Source organism: Mercenaria mercenaria, chromosome 18 (assembly GCF_021730395.1).
Source record: "Mercenaria mercenaria strain notata chromosome 18, MADL_Memer_1, whole genome shotgun sequence".
NCBI lineage: Eukaryota > Metazoa > Mollusca > Bivalvia > Venerida > Veneridae > Mercenaria > Mercenaria mercenaria.
This window is the reverse complement of record NC_069378.1, coordinates 16,353,041-16,371,798: the sequence shown is the minus strand read 5'-3', so window position 1 is coordinate 16,371,798 and position 18,758 is coordinate 16,353,041. Positions and strand designations below refer to the sequence as shown.

Genomic DNA, 18,758 nt, shown 5'->3' with positions numbered 1-18,758 from the left:
TGCATATACATGAGGGACAAGGGCTTCAAAATCTGCGATTTCAGCCACTCGATCTCGAGCCCCGCTTTGGGTTAAGTTAATCTTAACGACAACGTAAAACATAATGAGAAACCCTCGATCCCGCTAATTGCTCAATACATTATGAAGTTCGTTTTGTATGAACCGCTTAAGGAAAGGCGCCAAAGTTACGATAACTCTGTTTAGTGATAACATGCCCTGTTTTGAATGACGACGTCCAAGTGCAGTCAACACGCTAGCAAAAAAAAACATCATTCCTTAAATGAGTCAGTCATAGAATCCGCTATATGCTCTGTAGCTATATCGCCAACCAAGACCTACAAGCAATCCACTTGAGACCTGTAACCGCATTCTATATGCTCAAGATTATATCGACAACCCAGCGCTTAATGAGTCAGTCTCGGGTCCACTGTTTGTTCTATAGTGCTAAAGCCCATATCAATAACATACAGCTTAAATCGTCACTCTGATGTGAAGAGCTAATTATCGACATCGAGCTAAACGCGTCTCTCGCGAGTCCTGTATCTGCTCTTTAGTGCTAAAGTCTATATCGACAACCTAAAGCTTATTGAGTCCGCTGTCTATTCTAAGCGTGTGAATTTGGTGTGAAGTTCAACATTCAACATTCAGCATTCGACATTGGAACAGAGAACAGCATTGGACATTCAAAGCTTGAAGTTGGAGAAAAGTTAAACATTCGGCATTGAAAGAAACAAGAACGATATTGGATATTCAAACCCAGAAAGACATTGGACATTCCAAACAAGAACGACAGTCAAACTTAGAACGACTTGGACATTCAGACTGAAAACGACATTCAACATTCGTACCCACAACGACGTTGGAAGAAACAATAACGACAGTCAAATAGAGAATGACATTGGACATTCAAACTGAGGACGACATTGGACATTCAAACCAAGAACGACAGTCAAATTTAGAACGATTAGGACATTCAAATTGAAAACGACATTCGACATTCATACCCACAACGACAGTGAACATTCAAAACAAGAACGACATTCAGTTTGGACATTCGAATTCAGAACAACATTAGACATCCGAAATAGAACGACATAGGATATTTGAATCAAGAACGACACTGTACATTGTACAGACCGAAATTGGATATTTAAAGCGAAAAGTTGGCGAGAAGTTAAACATTCGGCATTGGACAATCAAACAAGAACGACATTGGATATTCTAAACCAGAACGAAATTGAACATTCGAAGCCAGAACGACATTGGATATTCGAAACTAGAACGACATTAGACATTCGAAATCAGATCGACATTTGATTGGACATTCGAAACTAGAATCACGTCGGACATTCAAACCCAGAACGACATTGGATATTTGAAACTAGAACGACATTGGACATTGAAACCCAGAATGATATTGGATATTCGAATTCAAAACGACACTGGACATTCAAACCCAGAACAAAATTGTACATTTCAGAACGACAATGGACATTCGAAACAAGAACGACAATTGGTTTTAAAACACAGAACGACATTGGACATTAGAAATTAGAACCGTCTAAAACATTCAAACCCAGATTGGCAATATACATTCAAATCCAGAAACGACAATGAACATTCAAACCCAGAACGACAATGAACATTCAAATCCTGAACGACACTGGACATTCAAAAAAGAACGACATTGGACATTCGAAATAAGAACGACATTGCACATTCAAACCAAGGACGACATTGGACATTCAAATTCACAACGACATTGGACATTCGAATCTAGAACATCATTGGACATTCGGCATGAGAACGAAATTGCACATTCAAACACACAGAACGACATTCGAAATTCGAATACAGAACGACATTGTACATTTGAAACTAGAACTACATTGGACATTGAAGCCCAGAACGATACTGGATATTCAAACACAGAACGACATTGGACATTTGAATTCAGAAAGACACTGAACATTCGAAAAAAAGAACGAGATTGAACATTCAAACCCAGAACGACATAGGACATTCAAAACAAGAACACCATGGATATTCGAAACAAGAACGATATTGGACATTCAAACCAAGAACGACATTGGACATTCAAATCCAGAATGAATTTGGGCATTCGAATTCAGAACAACATTGGACATTCCAACCCAGAACGGCATTGAACATTGAAACCCAAAATGACATTGGACATTTGAATTCAAAACGACACTGGACATTCGAAACTAGAACGACATCGGACATAACGACACTGGACATTCAAATTCAGAACGACATTGGACATCTGAAACTAGAATGACATTTGACATTCAAACCCAGAACGACATTTGACATTCAAACCCAAAACGACATTGGGCATTCAAACCCAGAACGACAATGAACATTCAAACCCAGAACGACAATGAACATTCGAATCCTGAACGACACTGGACATTCGAAAAAGAACGACATTGGACATTTGAAATTAGAACGACATTGGACATTGAAACAAAGAACGATTTTGGAGATTCAAACACAGACCGACATTGGACACTTGAATTCAGAATGGCATTGGACCTTCGAAACAAATACCTGATTGGACATTCAAGCCAAGAACAGCATTTGACATTCGAACCCAGAACGGCATTGGACATTCGAAACAAGAACGACATTGGACATTCAAACCGAGAACGACATTGGACATTCAAACCCAGAACGACATTGGACATCCGAAACAAGACCGACATTTGACATTCAAAACAAGAACGGCATTAGACATGGGTTTGAATGTCCAATGTCAATTTTGCTTCGAATGTCCAATGTCGTTCTAGTTTCGAACGTACAATGTCGTTCTCGGTTTGAATGTCCAATGCCGTTCTGGGTTCGAATGTCCAATTTCGTTCTCATTTCGAATGTCCAATGTCGTTCTGGGTTTGAATGGCCAGTGTCGTTCTTATTTCGATAGTCCAATTCGTTCTTGTATGAAATGGCCAATGCCGTTCTGAATTCAAATGTATAAAGTGGTTCTGTGTCTGAATGTCCAATGTCATTTTCGTTTCGACTGTCAATGTCGTGAATTCGAAGGTCCAATGTCGTTCTAGGTTCAAATGTCCAATGACGTTCTAGATTCGAATGTCCAAGGTCGTTGTGAATTTGAAAGTCCAATGACGTTTTGGATTTGAATGTCCATTGTCGTTCTAGTTTTGAATGCCCAATAACGTTCTGAATTCAAATGCATAATGTCGTTCTGTGTTAGAATGTCCAATGTCGTTTTTGGTTCGAATGTCCAATGTCGTTCTTTTTCGAATGTCCAGTGTCGTTTAGGATTCGAATGTTCAATGACGTTCTTGATTTGAATGTCCAATGTCGTTCTAGTTTTGGAATGTCCAACAACGTTCTGAATTCCAATGTCCAATGTCGTTATGTGTTTGAATATGCAATGTCGTTCTTGGTTTGAATGTCCAATGTCGTTCTAGTTTCTAATGTCCAATGTCGGTCTGAGTCACCATGTCCAATGTCGTTCTTGTTTCGAATTACCAATGTCCGACCTTATTTCGAATGTCCAATGTCGTCCTTATTTCGAATGTCCATGTCGTCCTGAATTTGAATGTCCAATGTTTTGTGAATTTGAATGTCCGATGTCGTTCTTGTTTCGAATGTCTAATGTTGAATGTTTAACTTATCGCTTACTTCACGCTCTAAATGTCCAATGCCGTCCTCTATTCAAATGTCCAATGTCGAATGTTGAACTTCTCGCAAACTTCACACTTTGAATGTCTAATGTCGTTCTCTATTCCAATGTCGAATGCCGAATGTCGAACTTCTCGCCAACTTTATGCTTTGAATGTCCAAATGCATTGCTCTATTCCAATGTCGAATGTCAAATGTCGAATGTTCTCGCCAACTTCACACACATTTTACACAGTTATAAAACGTCGTCCTTTATTTGTTTTTTCTTTTGTTTGAGTATATGTATGTGCTTAACTAGATCATTATGTCATGAGTTCTGGTCCTTGATTCATCAAAAATGCACATAAAACCATGTTAAAACTTTAGTACTTTCATTTCTTCACCATTCCTAAACATAATCAAATTTTCAACAATTGTATACTTTTATTTCTTTACAAATAACATTCATTTTTAAAGAATGACAAACCTATCGGCAGAGTAGTCTGCCCTTGGTATACTATGCAGACATTGACACACTGAGCTACAAAGGGCGTCTGAAATTGTAACGACACCCAGCCAGTTTTTGTTTTCAGCAAAATACATAGGTCGAGCGAATATATAGGGTGTGGCAGTTGCTTGACCTGTTGACCTGCTGGTCCAGCAAATACTGGTGTAAAATATATTGCTCTAATCTAACTGATTTTAGAATCTTGTCACTGTAAAACCTTCCAGTTTTAGGTCTGCCGGGTACACTGAGTATTGGCACAACAGGGCCCTTTGAGTTCATTCTGCGATAACGGATCGTTTTTGTCCTTTCCTAAGCCACTGTTTGTTGTTTTTCAGCCTTTAAGGGTAAAAATAATATTCCTATCCATTAAACCTCCTTTTATCTGTATTTTCTTGTATTTCTTTTTGCCATTCAAATCACGTATAGTTACTATCATGAAAATACAAAAAAAAATACAGTTTTTCTGTGATGCGTCTTTTAGGCGCTTGTGGTGCAACTATTGCATTAACATGGCATTTTAACCACTTCTGATGATTCTTTTATACATGACTACTGAAACGCCCTAGAAGTCCATGAAAATATCGTGCTTGTACCAGAAATAGTTTCTGTGGAAGCGCGTTAGTTTCAAAATTTTCTGAATTCCCCTCGTTATAAGTTGTTTTGTTGCAAACATCTGCTGTTATCACAATTTAATAAAACTGAGAAAGTGATTTAAAATCTATGAGAAAAGTAATTTTAAAATCTTCAGGGAGTTTTGATATTCTAAAATATTACCACTTGATATTTTGTCACGTCGGACATCAACTTAGAATGGTGAAAAGATAGAAAACAAATTTGTTGCATGTCAGACATGATTTTCCTGTGCTTTTGCCGGTGCTGGAAAATCTCGTCTTACATCCCGGAGTGTAAGATTACTCTCGTGCTATAATCTATGAACGAATGCATAAGTTCGTATGCTATCAAAATACAGTTATTATAGTGCTTAAATGAAAATATAAGATAGGTTTGCATATAAATATTTTATTGAACTCGTTTGATAAACTCTGTGAAAAGATATTTATGTAATATATTCTATTAAATATATTTCTGTGTTTCGAAGTGTGACAAAAATGAGTAGTGTCTGTCAGCTGGTACACGTTCTTTCAAGGCTTTGTTTTTTTTCTGGAGCATAACTTATAAACTATGCAGTGGATTGATTACGAAACTTGAAAAAAGTAGTTCGCGACAAGGAGGCGTGAAGTGTATAAGAATAGTAGCTCTATAGTCAGCACGACCCTTGTCAGATTCGGGGTCATTTGAGGATTTTTTCAGCCCAGAGGACATTAATTTAGATACGAGTGAGTATACCTTTAAAAAGGCTCAAGATTAGAGTAATAAGGAACAAGTGATAAAGCAATATAACAGCCCAGATTGTTGTTCCTTCGTCCAACTTTACCAAGCCCATGGCAGTTACTTAACTATTTCTGTCCTGTCTCCAGACGTTTTGTGGTTTGAAAAAAATTTACTAGCAAAATTATACGTTTACGTTTCACACATCGTTGTTTCCACTTCCTTCGGTGGTTAATGAACAACGCAAAAGCTTTCCCAGGAAACACCTAACTTGTCTATAAAATGAACCGCGCCATGAGATAGCCAACATAGTGGCTTTGCGACCAGCATGGATCCAGACCAGCCTGCGCATCCACGCAGTCTGGTCAGGATCCATGCTGTTCGCTAACGGTTTCTCTAATTGCAATAGGCTTTGAAAGCGAACAGCATGGATCCTGACCAGACTGCGCGGATGCACAGGCTGGTCTGGATCCATGCTGGTCGCAAAGCCACTATGTTGGTTTTCTCATGGCACGGCTCAAATATCATTCCGAATGCATTCTAAGAAACTTTGAATTTAATTTGAGACGTAACTTTACTTCTAACTGAAGGTACGGCTCCTAAATCGCTATTCTCACTCATTACTGATTATGAAACTTCTTCTTCTCAAAAGTTCCTATTTTAATCGCATACCATTTTTTGGCTAACGACAATGGACTTAGTTTGCTTAATCAGCAGACGACCAGAAATGCCTAAAATTTCAGTGAAAGCTTCTATAAATTATAACAGAAATAAGTATTTCTTTTGTTGAAATTTTATTTAAATTGCAAAACTATTTCCCTAGTCTAAGGTATTTGTATACCTGACGTTTGACTAATTGACCTTAAGCCCGCCCGCTTAGCTCAGTAGGTAGAGCGTTGGTCTTGGTCTACGGATCGCGGGGTCGTGAGTTCGATCCTCGGGCGGAGCGTATGTTCTCCGTGACTATTTGATAAACGACATCGTGTCTGAAATCATTAGTCCTCCACCTCTGATTCATGCGGGGAAGCTGGCAGTTACTCGCGGAGAACAGGTTTGTACTGGTTTGTACTGGTACAGAATCCAGGAACACTGGTTAGGTTAACTGCCCGCCGTTACATGACTAAAATATTGTTGAAAAACGGCGTTAAACCCAAAACAAACAAACAAAAATTGACCTTATTGACCTTAAAGGTATCTGGGTCATCTATCGGCTACATGTAATTATCCCTTGGAGTCTGAGACCCTCTGATGTCCAATCTTATTTTTTCCACTGTGTTACCGGTAACCAATATGAGTGACTCCTCCAGACGACTGTAGGTAATTTTAGTTGAAGGCAGGATACAGATGGCGCTCCGATTACCTTAATTCCAGAAGCATATAAGTTCATTTTTGACAAAATGGAGTGTTTGGTTTCGTTGGATTCGCCTCCAAACGCTAACTAGTAGCTCTAACATGAAGAGGGTAAATCGCTGTACCATATACGTCAAACTCAACCATTATAATTTATTATGTTCCAGTCAGATCTTTAAAAGCGCTTCTGAGATAAAGGTGACGATTTAAAGAATAATGTATCATTACAAAACAATTATTTGATAACTGATAAGATTATGCAAACAATGTCATCAAAATCAGACTGACTTAAGCTTTGATCTTTTACGCACATAAGTGGAAAGTATTGATGCGTAGTTTTAGGGATGGGAACGAATATTCGAATATTCGAATATTCGGAAATCGGTCGAATATTCGAATATGAAAATCAAATTCGAATATTCGTAAATTATTGTATATTTTTGTTCAAAATAAGTATCATTGATTTTGGGCAATATGAGCATGCTAATTCTACAGAATAAAACCATGTCATGTTTGTTTCACGAGTATCAAAAGATGTCCAATTAACAAGAAAATAGCAATGCATAATTGGCAGGGGCCATCGTTACGGATTAACAGTTTGCAACAGGCGTCATTGTGTCAGATGCATGTCAAAAGATGTCCAATTAACAAGAAAATTGCAATACATAATTACCTGGGGTAATCGCTACGGATGTGATATCTTTATATCGTTTGTTCATTTTTATTGGCGCCTATTTTATGTAACAAGTTGTAGAATTTTTTTTTCGAAAACAATACCAAACTTGTAGATATTGCCGATCTTTTCACAATATTTTGTACGACGTTTCAGACCATCCGCAGAATCGGTTTTCATCCGCAATCGGCCGTATTCGAATTAACTTTTATAATAAAATCAAGATAACATATTACTGATGCATAAGTTCATGTTGAAGGAGGTTTAAGTTTGCCTTACTTGCTTTTTACACGACGATTAAAAATTTTCAAAATGGCGGCGGTAATACAACAGCGCGTCACGTGTTTAAATGGGGCGACCTGCTATTTTTAGATAAAATTGCGACGGTCTAAATTATAATCGTTTTGATTTTTTGTATTATTTTGAAGCTAAAACACTGAATTAGTTAAATATGTTCATGATTATATTGACAGAATCGTAAAATAATATGCTAGGATCGGCGGGTTTTGCAAAGTAGGATCGGGTTACCCGAAGCAAACATTTTTTGGCCTTATTACGTACGATGATCCACGCTGTAAACAAATGAATACGTTGTGTTTATGCCAATCACTTAATAAGAATTGAAAGCTTCCATTAAAGCAAACCGAATATTCGAATATATTCGAATATGGCAAACCGAATATTCGAATATTGATTTCAGTATTCGTTCCCATCCCTACGTAGTTTGGATATAATTTAAATGAGATTGGTAACATTGTTGATTAAACTGTCCAGACATGACTGCATTATAACAGTTACGGATTTTTTTTTATCTATTTGCAAAGAAAAAAGAGCGTCCTAGTTTTGAATTCGTCATAAAATTATTTTGATAGAGTATTTTCCTTTGTAAATTTCAGCCATTTTGGGCATGAAAAATTCTTACATATTGTTGATGGAGTATTATAAAACTTTCTGGATATCTTAGGGAGTCAAAAATAGAATTTTCATGTAAAAATGCAATACATGTATTTGGAATGAAATAATTTAAAAAGTTTTGTTGGCCAGAATTTAGCATAGGGAAATAACAAAATATTAACTATAAACTATTCGTTAAATTTATCAGTCAAATATTCAAAAAACCAATTTTCTCAAACACAAGGGTCATGATGACCCTGGATCGCTCACCTGAGTTATATGAGCTACATGTATCAAATGGCAAACTGATGCTAAAATATTAAGCAAGTAGGTCAGTAGGTCGCATACATGGTCACTGTCAGTTTTAGATCGGTGTGCAAAATTGTACATGTCATCCAAATTTCAAGACGGTTTCTTAAAAAACAAGAAAGTAGGTCAGTAGGTCACATTCATGGTCACTGAAAGTCAGTTTTAAGATCGGTGTGAAAAAACTGGACATGTCATCCAAATTTCAAGGCTGCATCTTAAAAAACAAGGAAGTAGGCCAGTAGGTTAAGGTCACAGTCAAGTGAACCCTAATCACTTTGGATCATCAGGTAATTATAATTAAACAGTTTAGGAAATATGATCTGATAATTTTTGAAGTATCTTTTCCTATATAACAAGTGACCCCCGTGACTGGGCCTCTTTTCACCTCAGGGGCATAATTCGAACAATGTTGTTAGAAATGAACTATGCAATGATAGTATACATACCAAATATCAAAGGCCTAGGCCTTGAACTTTTAGACAAGAATTTTAAAAAAATCCTATATAAGTCTTTGTAAAATTTGGGACACCCTTGGTGGCCACTTTTCAACTAAGGGGTATAATTTGAATAATCTTGGTAGAAGACCACTAGGCAATGCAACATACCAAATATCAAAAGCCTATGTCTTCCAGTTCAGACAAGAAGATTTTTAAAGATTTTTCCTATATAAGTCTGTGTAAACCTAGGGACACTCTTGGTGGCCTCTTTTCAACTAAGGGGCATAATTTGAATAATCTTGGTAGAAGACCACTAGTCAATGCAAAATACCAAATATCAAAAGCCTAGGTCTTCCATTTTAAAGTTTTTTCCTATATAAGTCTATGTAAACCTAGGGACCCCGGGGCAGGGCCTCTTTTCACCCAAGGGTAATAATATGAACAATCTTGGTAGAGGACCATAAGGCAATGCTACATACCAAATATCAAATACCTAGGTCATGTGGTTCCAGACAAGAAGATTTTCAAAGTCTTTCCCTATATAAGTCTATATAAACCATGTGACCCCGGGGCGGGGCCATATTTGACCCTAGGGGGATAATTTGAACAGTCTTGGTAGAGGACCACTAGATTATGCTTCATTACAAATATCAAAGCCCTAAGCTCTGTGGTTTTAGACATGAAGATGTTCAAAGTTTTTCCTATATAAGTCTATGTAAAACATGTGACCCCCAGGGCGGGGCCATATTTGACCCTAGGGGATAATTTGAATAAACTTTGTAGAGGACCATTAGATGATACCACATACCAAATATCAAAGCCCTAGCTACTGTTGGACAAGAAGATTTTTAGAATTCTGCATAGATTTCAATTGTTTGGGCAATTTTGAAAGTGGGGCACCCAAGAACCATTCCTGTGAAGTTCGGTGTAAATCTGCCCAGTGGTTTTGAAGAAGAAGTTTTTTTTAGAAATTGTTGACACACGACGCACGACGGACGACGGACATCGAGCGGTCATAAAAGCTTACCTTTAAAAAATCACCTATTACAAGTTTGGTACATGAAACAAAATATATACTCAGTTCCAAAAGAAAGTGTGCACTTTTTAAGTTTAAATATTTCAAAAAATTCCCCGACGTTTTTGTTTCATTTTTTTTCATACACTAAGTCTCAGGTATAACTCAAAATCTAAAATGCACACCAATTTGTTTACGAACTGATTTAAATTTTGGTACCAAACATTATAAGTTTTCATGAAAATAACCGAGAAAAAATAACAGAAAACTAAGTGCACACTTTGTTTTGGAACTGAGTGTATTACTCATATCATATCTACAGTTGCAATGGGGAGGAAAACCAACAAACCCATGTTCAGTTGTTCACTTTTAATGGCACAAAATCAATAAACAAAATACAATGTGAATTAAAAAGTATATCATAAAACTATTATTTATAAAATAAATTAGTAGCTATTTACAAAAACCTGAAGTATAAACACATGTATACAGATACACACAGACATTCAGAAAATTATTAATGACGTGTTGCTGGAAAAGATAACTCACTGTTGTTAAAATTGTAGATTTTATCAAATAAAAACCACGATCTTCATCTATGGATTATTAAATTAAAAAGTAATATTACCAAAACTTGTCGTTTTTCAATTTTAACTCTAACATGGTCGGATTTCTTTCCTTATTAACAAAGACTGATTTCACTCCAAACAATAATTTTATTCAACGTCAAATCACCTATTAAGATATATCGTAAACAACAACAAAAATTAAAGAAATTCCCTTTGTGAATATTTTCAGACTTACAAGGAAATGAAAGTAAACAATCGCTACCTGATACTGTAAACCGCTACCTGATGCTGTAATAAGATGCAAAAATATACAGAAAATTTTTCGAAATAAATCGGATATTAAAAGATAAGTCGATACTTTTATGACAAGGCATTGAAATCCAGATTGAAAAATAATTTGTTACGTGATAATCTAAAATCGATTTGAATTTCAGCAGGATCGTCCATTTCAAATCCATATTCCAGTCCATAAAATCACCAGAATGTACACAATATCAAAATCTCACGAGTATTTAGAGATCTAAAATAAAACAAAAGTAAAACAAAAAGTAATGAATTATACAGTACATGCATTATCCTTCCAACCACAAGAATAACAGATTAGACAAATCAGAAAAATGAATAAACAAATGAAAATGTTTTGTTCAAAAACGAGTTCAACAGCCATAAATCTGGATTAAAAAACCTGAGCTCTCTAAAATGACTTTAGACCATCTAATATGCAATAAATCGTAGAAAATTTGAAAACTGCGATTAATTTCATTTATATGGGCAGACTTTTTCTCCAATTTTTTTTTTAACTTCGATTCAAGGCCCTGCCTCAGAATGCAGGCTTGATTTTTTGATCAACTTCAAATCTGTGTTCGAAATCAACCAATTAGATGCTGCAGTTTTGAAAAAAAAAATCTATTTGACGACAATATTTCTTGCATGTCAGACAGGAATTTCTCGTGTTTGTTTGTTTTTTGTTTGTTTTTTTTTTGCCGGTGCTAGAAAAACTTGTCTTACATCCAGGGGTGTAAGAGGACGCATGTGCTGTAATTTTGAATTAATGCGTAAATTCATATGCTACTCTAATAAAATAGTGCTTAAAAGAAAAGCATTCGTTTTACTTCATTTCTTCTATTAATTAAAGTATACGGCATGCAAGAAAAAGAACATGTCACTAGTTAAAGGTATGAATGGAAATATCTGGCTCTCGGGTAACTGTTTTGCAGTATCTCAGTAAAGCCTAACCCTCGAGCCAGATATTTCCATCCGCGTTTACTTTTTAAAATCATCGTTGGTTCCTTCAAAGCACAGTTTTGAAACGGAGCAATGAGAACGCTGTTGGTTCCCAAACTCAGATGTAATATACTGGGCCAAATGTAACCATACATATGCACACACCTGTGAAATCCGACTATTTTTTCATTTCTGTTGGGCGAATGGATTCTTCCTTTGAAACGCAACATCGACTTACATGAACAGGTAACAGAATCGTTTTATGCTTACATTTCTAAATAAAAAAAATAAAAACAACATACACATAAAAATCAGACTGATAAATATCACTGGCCATTTGTATACAGAAAGACAACGTCAAATGATATGCCAAATGAAAAATAAAGTTCGATATATAAATATATTATGCAAAAAAGTGCCCAAAAACTGAAAACTAGTAACAAGTTAACGGTTTACAGGTATATTTATGTGTTTTTTTAACCCTTAGCCTGCTGGCGGCAAGTGATTCTGCCTTTGCGACCAGTGCAGACCAAGATCAGCCTGAACATCCGTGCAGTCTGATCATGGTCTACACTGTTCGCCATTCAGTCAGTATCTTTTTGGTAAACACCCCTTTTTACTGTTAATGGTATTGTCCAATTTGAAAGATGGACCAGTCCATTTTAGAAATTTAGCAGGCTAAGGGTTAAAGTTCCATAGTTGAAACGTGCAGCACAAATATGACAAAAGGGGCAAGTTATTTTATAATTGATTTTAAAGCTTTTTTACGTTCATGTTATGAATATGTGTACCAGTACTTGTATATATGTAAACAAGAGCTGTCACTAATGGTGACAAATGCCCCCGCAGCGCCTTGACCTTTGACCTGGTGACCTTGACCTTTGACCTGGTGACCCCAAAGTCAATAGAGGTCGTGTACTCAATAAGTACTATTAGCATGTGAAGTTTGAAGGTCCTGGGTGCAGTGGTTCGCGAGTAAAGTGCCTTCATGCAAAAAGTTAACGTTGTGACGAACGAACGAACGAACTAACGAACGGACGGACAGTTGAAAACTAATATGTCTCCCTCCGGGGGCATAAAATAATTAAAATTTTAGAAATCAATTTAAATATCTATTCTCACGTTCAAAATATATCCAAAACATAAATTTATCTGACAACCTCCCTTTTATATATCTAAGTAGCTAAATTATTCAATCATTAAGGTAATAACTTTTATTTTTCTGGAGCGTAAAGTTAAAAGCATTTTAAAAGTTTAATTAAAATCCTGTTGCTAGATAGCTTGATTACATAATATTAGTAAAAGACTTCAAAATAACGACAATAAATCGAGACAAAAATATACAATACATAATTTCGCTTTGAACATGTTCCCTATACTCCACCGTAATAATTCAATCAAAACTGAAACAAATAGCTATATACTCTATTCAATGTTTTCTATAAAAAAATATTGTTCTAAGCAAGAAGAATTGCACTTCTAATATAGAGTCAAATTGTCTTGTTTTCCCTTGGTAGTCAGCGAAGTTTGTATCTTAAAATTTTCCCAGAGAAAGAAACATTATGACTGCTCTGGTGTAACTTATATGTCATAATATTGCATGAAGGGAGTAAGGAAAATGCATTCAAAATAAAGCACTTTCTAAATTTCGAGAAATATCCTTAGAAATAGGACTATGGGGTGCTTTTAAGATAAGTAAAATGTAAAAACAAGATAAAAACGGTTTAAGCAAAAGAAAGAGATGCGAATGTCTTTTTGTCATTTTTACATTTACATCTTTTCTTTCACAAAAAACTTGACCAGGTATTATTTTATTTATAAAATACAGTTAAAGCACGTTAAATAATAAAAACAGGGAACTGAAATTTATTCTTCTTCATTATAATTAGCAAACAAATAATTTAAATATTCAAAACAGGAATATGCAGTGACATGACCATTCTAATTATGTGACATCTATTTAAAACAGACACCTAATAGCACTTATACGATAAACTTGTGAATTTACGTAATAAACATAACGTAAGGACGTCAGTTTCTACGTGACGTCATTAACGTTATCTGCTTGCATCCGCTTGACATTTGTAGGCCAGATATGCGTTTGATACCAAAGTGATGAAGCCTGCAAATAATTAAACACACGCAAGCATTTTTCCAAATAATATGTTCACAAGTATACACCTGAATTATGTAAAATAATATCTACATGACGCACTATTTTTGAGTGGCATCATCTTCGCGGGCAGTTAATTGGTGCTATACACTCGTTCTCGTGTAAAACTAGCCCTGATCTGCACTGGCAGGCCTGTATGCATGGCTTAAGACACGGCTCTATTTTGTTGTAGTTTTCGCAAGTCTTTGGGCAGGGTGTCGCGCACTTTTTGAATTTAGATCCAACGGGGCACTTACTCTCAGCTGAAAAAGAAAGATGAAAACAAATGTTAAATGTAATATATATTGTTCCTTATTAAAACAGAGACATTTTTAGGAAAAAAATAGTATTGTAAACCTGCAAGACAAAATACACTGAAAAGTTTAGAGAAAAGAAATAAAAAACATACAGTATGGAACTTCTGTTACAACATTTGCCTTATGCTAACAGCTGTTTGCTAATTGACATTTTGCCTACTGCTGATTGCTTAGTAAAAATACATGCACCTTATTGGAAATTGCCAACTGCCGTTTAATAAATGCTATTTGTCTACTGTTTTGTGAACTGTCATTTGCTTTTTGCTATTTTCTAATTGCGAGTTTCTACGGGTGCTAACTGCAAACCAACAAATGCTGCTGTTTATACGCTTTCGACACAAATGGTCAAGGCAAGGTCATATTGACAGGTGTACTTAACCCGAAATGCGAAATTTGCACATGTTTAACTCAGATTAACTCACTTGTTCAAAAACAATTTATAAGTTTAAAGTACGATAAATTCTAGTGTGATCAATTTTATTTTCATCTTGTAGCACGTTATTGCATCTGTTTAAGGAATTTGCTCGAAACGTCTCGGGAGTAAAATTTGGGAATTGTACCATGATTTCTTTGAAAGTCGTGGAAACCAGGTATAAAATAAAAAGCAGTACTAACAGTTTTGAAATGTTGACAAATACCTGCACATGGAGCTACTGGTTCCCAGTTTATATGAATTCCATCTTGTGCGCATGCGCGAGCATATGCCCGGAAAGCCTCGCACTCACATCGTTTATCTGTTGGACATTCACAAGTATCTGTTATACAAGAACTGCAAAATATTCAAAATAAAATTTATCAGAGTCAGAGTTAAGACATGAAAGTGTAAACATATAGTTACTTTGTTTCCTAACTGCATGGTTTTTCCCTTCTATAAAAGAAATCACCAACAAAACTGAATCTATCTGTATACATGTTTTTCCAACCTAAACCGTTTTAACAAATATAAACCATTCCATTAAAACACCAGAATATGTACTTTTAAGTCATGTTCTTCCGGAGTGTATGAAATATTACTACTTTAACTTTGATGCAAATTTACCCCGTTTTACACAGTACGACGCTATCTTCCCCTACTAAAGTCCTGCCTACTCCTTTCTTTCATTCCCCAATACATGATTTACCACTTTAGCGGACTATAGGTTCGGACAAGCCAATTTCGAGAAGCCGCACAATCTGTCCATATAAAACTCTCTTAGTTTTCTTCTTTTGGCATACATCTATATCATGCAAACGATTAACAATGGAACTGAACTGGGAAGTTTAAATATTTTTGGTTTTAGATGGCGAATTAGGAAAAAAGGGAGTAATTTAGACTATCCTGGATTAATGCCCCCCTCATTGACATATATGGTAATTTCCTTTTTGATCCAATGTCACACGGCAGTAGTAGTATTTCGCTCCAACTTAATCCAGATCAGATTTCATGTTGAGCAGAGTGAATATGTTAATTCATTAAAATCTGTACAGAGTTAGAAGATAATATTATATTATATATGTAGAAGATAAAGTGTTTTACTCTCACCATAACAACAATATATCTTAGGACAACTTCTCTTTCTGCTTTGTAAACAATCTGACAACCAAAGTTGGAAACAAACAGAAGATTATCAAAATGTATTTCCTACCTATAATATGGACGAACATCCACGTGTCTTCTACATCTATGAAAGACCGACCCCAGGAGAAAACTACATTCCTTCTTGGCACGTAGATTTGCTATTGTATTATTCAAACACTGAGATTCTGGAGGTACTTCCGGTTTGATCACACATGCGCTGCGGCTTCCATACCGCCAAGTTTCTCCGAATTCTTCACCAGTAAAATATTGGCGGCCATCTTTGCCGATGAGATCATCGAAGCCAAGTCCGTTAAAATTCCCACAAAGACCGCAAAGTTTTCTCTTATACCTACTGGAAACAGATATATCAACAAAGCTATCTCCGTCCCACGTGACCGTCAAATCACTGGACCAATTAAAAACAACCATATCATGTCTACGTTCTATTGTAAAACTTGGAATTTCATTGTGCTTGTATGGAAGTCTTACTCGTTTTCGCTTCACTTTTACCCGTAAATTCTTGTGTAAGTTTATTCTTATATTGTGTATAAATATCACAACCATTTTTGTCCACGTAAAACTGCTACTCGTCCTAGCGTCGTTTCGTACCCGTACAGAAAATGACTTTTCAAAACAGTCTTCAGTTAAAATGTATTTACAAGGACCCTGAAAATTGAACATTCTCCCGTCAAATGTTCGGTAGTGAGGATCGCCATACACTGTGCAAACGGCTCGAGCTGTAAAAGGAATATTAAAACTATAAGAGGGGTTGTACAAGTATGTGAAGTCTACTTCAATAAGCGTCTGAGGTGTAAACTCAGAACATAGCAGGCTCACAAAATACACGTTCAACTGTACTAGTAAAATTATAATTTGTAAGTACCTGTAGTAACTGATCGTACAAATTTTAGACTGAGCCAATTATTTTTATGAAATGATATTTTTGTTAAATGCACACGTACTCGTGTGCAATGGCAACTTCAATTTTTATTTATAGTTTACTGTGAGAATTATTAGGTATTGTTGGTTTTATACTTAAGTACGTGATAGACTTGCGCATTCAATGTAGAAAAAAAAACAGAACTTGGCACTATTCTGCACATTTATATAAAAGACCTATGTCCTTAAGGATTAATTTCAGTGTAATATCAGTAAAACAGATATTTAAACATGCTGAACTGGTAATGTTACGTGCATCCTTGTGAAAACTATCTTTCTCATGCAAATATCTTGCGTTTAAAAATGTATTCGAGTCATTCACTGCGCGATATCTACAAGATAAACTACTTCAATTCAATTTGATTGCTATACAGGAAGGGTTTATATGGGAATATTATTTTCCCAAACCATATTTTGATTTATTTGGTTAAGGTGACAGCCCTCATGTTCATAAGTCTTCCAAGTGTTTAGGGAATTGTCTTACAAATAGGTATCTGACATGTATGAGAGAGGTTGCGATTTAATACGTTGTAAAATTTAAGAAAATTACATTTTTACACTATTACGCCGTACGATTATGCTTGTTAATTCTGCAATCGCTACATTTGAATGGAATAAAAATGTATTTTCGCACATGTTAAAATGACAAGGAAACTGGGGGCTTAATTACAGAACCTCGTACAATAACGCTCGTATCTTACTTCTCCCGTAGATAACATCTTTTTAATCAAAGCAGGTCTTAACTAAGGCGTAATGTAGCACAATCTGCAATCTGCCTACGTATTTTGCAGCAACACGTGCATGCGTTTTTCTTTTTCAAAAATTCCGATTAAATTCCAATTAAGCGTTCAGTATTGTCTTGCATGAGAAGGGAATAGGCATTAGATTGTAAAATGTAACAAGTACTGTTCTCTCACAGACAGCTATCTCCGACCAGTTAAGTCAAGTTTTAAAATATGGAGTTATATGCTATGCTTGGCGCAGTTCTCCTGCATTTATACATCACAGATCGTTTTTATAACTGACCCAGATTAACGTCAGTGAACGAAAATATTTGAATTTCTTTGCAAAGGTCATGTAACTTTCACCCTCACATGGTTCTTGTGACATGCGCTAAAGGGAAGTAACTGTTACCGGAAGTGTTTGAAATTGCACAATACACTTCCGTTCGCATGTAAGCTTGGTTATTTTATCAAAATGGAAAAAAAATATCAAATATAAGGTAAAGATTAGAAAAGCACAGCGAACAGGAAAAGTGGTAACAAAATATGAATTAGAGAATTCTTAAAATGGTGGGGAAAAGACAAATCGAAAACATTACCTCTTGTATACATAATAACACAACTGAAAATGCAACTTCATTTTATGTATTTTGTGGACTGCCATTTTTTGTCGGGGTGTCTTAAGATTACTGCACGTTTGTGAAAATATTGTATATATACATAAAAAAATGAAATAAAAAAAATCATAATGAAAGCATAAAACTTTGACAACAACAAAAGATGAAATTTTTCTCACATTCTACACATCTTGGACAGCATTCGGTGTCGTCAAACTGTAGGGTGAATCCCTGTGGACACCAGAGGGCGTTATTACAATGTTGCGTTTGACAATGTGTTACACCATTATCACAGTCGCACGTGGTGCACGTGTCAGGTTTCCATTGTTGCTCGTGCTGAAAGATAATTTACATACGATAGGAAAGTTCAATTTTCAAAATCATTTACGCAGAAATTTGTTTTCGTTTGGTTGCATAATGCGGCTATTTTTTCGTATATCACATGGAGAGAAATAATCAGGTGCTTTTAAATGTGTATGTGCACATACATGCAG

The 18,758-nt window shown here is 35.7% G+C and overlaps 1 protein-coding gene across 2 annotated transcripts in view; it reads right to left on the bottom strand.

Moving 5' to 3' along the window:
* Window positions 1-10,520: 10,520 nt before the first annotated feature.
* The window catches only part of LOC123538586 (BMP-binding endothelial regulator protein-like), a 44,536-nt gene continuing 36,298 nt past the window's right edge, over window positions 10,521-18,758 (bottom strand). For both annotated transcript variants that reach the window (XM_045322797.2, XM_045322796.2), the window contains exons 11-14: window positions 18,444-18,600; window positions 16,054-16,723; window positions 15,067-15,197; window positions 10,521-14,374 (exon numbers count right to left, since the gene is read on the bottom strand). In XM_045322797.2, coding sequence (XP_045178732.2) covers window positions 14,190-14,374; window positions 15,067-15,197; window positions 16,054-16,723; window positions 18,444-18,600 — 1,143 coding nt within the window. In that variant the 3' untranslated portion in view covers window positions 10,521-14,189. The remainder of the gene's footprint in view (window positions 14,375-15,066; window positions 15,198-16,053; window positions 16,724-18,443; window positions 18,601-18,758) is intronic.